The sequence below is a fragment of the Acinonyx jubatus genome, unplaced genomic scaffold (genome assembly GCF_027475565.1).
Source record: "Acinonyx jubatus isolate Ajub_Pintada_27869175 unplaced genomic scaffold, VMU_Ajub_asm_v1.0 scaffold_73, whole genome shotgun sequence".
NCBI lineage: Eukaryota > Metazoa > Chordata > Mammalia > Carnivora > Felidae > Acinonyx > Acinonyx jubatus.
Window position 1 is genome coordinate 25655 of NW_026463992.1, and position 3021 is coordinate 28675.

Consider the following 3021-nt stretch of genomic DNA (forward strand, 5'->3'; position numbering starts at 1 on the left):
AGCCTCAGTGGGGCGCCTGGCTGGCTCAGTTGGTTGCGCATCCGACTTCAGCTCAGGTCATGATCTCATGATCTGTGACTTTGAACCCCACGTCAGGCTCTGTGGTGACAGCTCAGAGCCTGGAGCCTGCTTCTGATTCTGTGCCCCTCTCTCTCCGTCCCTCCCCCACAATGACTCTGTCTCCCTCTCTCTCTTGCTCAAAAATAAATTAACATAAAAAATTTTTATATCAATAATTTTTAATTCAGTTGTTTGATTGTTCATGTAAATAACAGACAGTTACTGCAGTTCCTACTCAGATGGAATATATATGTTCTATTTAACACATGAGTGCTCTCCTAACTATCATGCTCTGTGAAAGACAGAATGAATACTGGAGCTAAACATTCCATGTGTAAATAATTACTTCAAAAATTATAACAATCCTCCAGTTGTATAATGAATTTTTAAATGCATCCTTCTTTAGGACATGTCTTTTTCAGAAAATCATTAAAAAATCAGTAATTTATTTTCCTATCAATAATGAAAATTTTTTTATAGTAGCATATTAGCTTACAAAAGAAGTTTAATATACTGTGACTTGCTGAACAAAAGACAAATACACGTTTTATTTTTCTTTGGTAATATGAATATTAAGTATTAATTTAACATAATTGTAAAGGAAACAAATTATATTCATTTTTAACTTTTTTGAACATACATTATTTGGAAAATAACAATTGTTATGTGTGAAATAAATTGGAACCATATTTAATAAAATGCACATTTATATTTTAAAATTAACAAGGACTTAATTTGGTGTAAAATTTGAAAATAAAACAGATTGTAATTCAGAATAATTTGCCACAGGAAGTTTCATGATTAAATGTAAAAAAATTAACATGTCCTTTCTCTAAAATACACAATGAAAAAGAAAATGTATAAAACAAAACAAATGCATAAAAACACTTATAGGTAAGTGATATAGAAAATAAGCTCTATAATTTGAAAAGTCATCGCATATACCAGGCATCACAGTAGAATTCACAAATGCTAGAAGTCATTTCAATAAAGGAAAGAAAACCAATTAGTTTTTCCTTGACAAAGTCCCAGTAAGTATACAGACTTCACACTTTCTGAGGCTTTCGTTGATCCCCTACCACACTCCTTTTTATTCTGTGTTTCCACTCCTTTCAAAAAACAAGAAATCAATGAGGAAACATGCACCAAGCATTACAGCTTTCATTTTCACATCAAGGTCTAAAGGGAACTGGATACCAAAGTTATCAGCATCTGTAAATGCCTCTCTCACAAAACCAGTCCACTGCTTGGAAATCTTGCCAACTATAGTTTCTTCATCAAGAGATTTAATCTCAAAATCAACATCTGCACAACAGCTGCACACAACACATGGACCAATAATTTTTAGTACATCCTCTCTCCTCTCATTTTGAATTGTAAACCTTGGCAGGCATGGGTGCCAGGTCTGAGTAACATAACCTACAGGTACACCAGAAGGAGCATGGACTTCAATCTTCTGAAGGCAGCAAGGGCAACAACAGCTGTCACACCTTAGTGGTTCCTCCACAGTTATAACTTCTTGGCCCATATTATCAATAATCCTCATGGTAAAAGGCCGAGAAGCCCCACAGCAATTCTGGGTACAGCAGTCTGTATCCTCTACTGCAAAGTAAATCTTCTGTCCAAAGCTGTTCTTAACTTCATATTTGTTATTAGTTTCAAAACCTGTTATGACTTCCAGAAGCTCAATTTGCTGATGAACCAGTATCTGACCTATCTGACTTAAATATTCCAATCTGGGTGGACAGCCTGATGGAGGTGGTGGTGCTGGCATCCAGGGTACCCCTGCAGGTCCACCTGGCTGATTATACACAGGCTGGTGTTGGACAGGAAACCCTACTGGGCCAGCACCTGAATAACCAGCTGGTGGAATTGAGTAGCCAGCCTGGGGGCCAGGATAGCCAGCCTGGGGGCCAGGGTAGCCAACCTGGGGGCCAGGGTAGCCAGAATGTCCTGGAGGTCCTTGGAGTGTTGCTGAAGGATATTGAGGGGGATAGTCAGATGGTAAATTCATTCCTGGGTGAGGAGCATTCAGTTGTCTGTTTTGCTTTTCCATGATTTATAGAGTTCTGGGGCTACAGGTGCTCCACGCTGCCGAGAACCCTAACATAAAAATTTAAGAAAAGAATTAGAGCGTCAGTAGCATTGGATAGCATAAACCAGAAATCACATGATCCCTGTCCCCAGTGTTTCTGCGATTTGGGCACCAAACACAGTATGTCCACCACTACCCTGACACCCGTCTCACAGGAGGCAAAACAGAAATTGGCAATGGCTTAGGATAGAATATCTCAGAAATAGGGAGAATTCCCCAGGCCCCTCAACGCAATGGAGAAGCTCTCAGACTTTGGAGACCCTCAAGCTCCAAGGGGAGTCTCCTGGCACTCACTGTGGAGATGATGGACCATCACTGGAACTGAAGAAAGAATCCTTAGAGAATGTAAGAGCATGGTGTGTTGGATAGCTGATGTCCTGCCATGAGAGGGACAGACATAATACTAGGCTTCTTAAACTAATTCCCATTCAAGGAGAGCTACTCCAACCACATTTTAAGGTCTAGCTTCACCCTGTTTACATTTCACTTTTGTCATCCTTTTCATTCATGCCCAGCAACCTAAAGGTGAGGCTACAGTCTTCTTTCTCTTCACATCCCAGAGCTCCCTCTTTTGTTCTAAAAAAAAAAAAAAAATGACCAGGTCTGGATTTGACACAATGAGACTTGGTATCAGAAAAAAAAGGAATGTAAGTATTTCTCAGATTCTATCTTTCAACCCAATATTGTGCTCAGTACACAAGAGAGGACCGTGCAGAATTCTAGAAAATGATTTCCCAAATGCTGTGGCCCAACAGCCCCTTTAGTACACTCAAGAGGAATTTCCAGTGTTCACATCATGACCTCACTTCCAAGTACTACCACTACAGGAAGGAGTAGCAGTTGGGAGCATGCATACGTGGGCAGTA

General features: G+C 39.8%; 1 protein-coding gene across 1 annotated transcript; it reads right to left on the bottom strand.

The window, feature by feature from the left end:
• Positions 1–221: 221 nt before the first annotated feature.
• LOC113597302 (phospholipid scramblase 1-like) lies at positions 222–2157 on the bottom strand. The gene has a single exon (XM_027037350.2). The coding sequence runs from the start codon at positions 2114–2116 to the stop codon at positions 1151–1153; it is 966 nt and encodes a 321-aa protein (XP_026893151.1). The 5' UTR covers positions 2117–2157; the 3' UTR covers positions 222–1150.
• Positions 2158–3021: the final 864 nt, after the last annotated feature.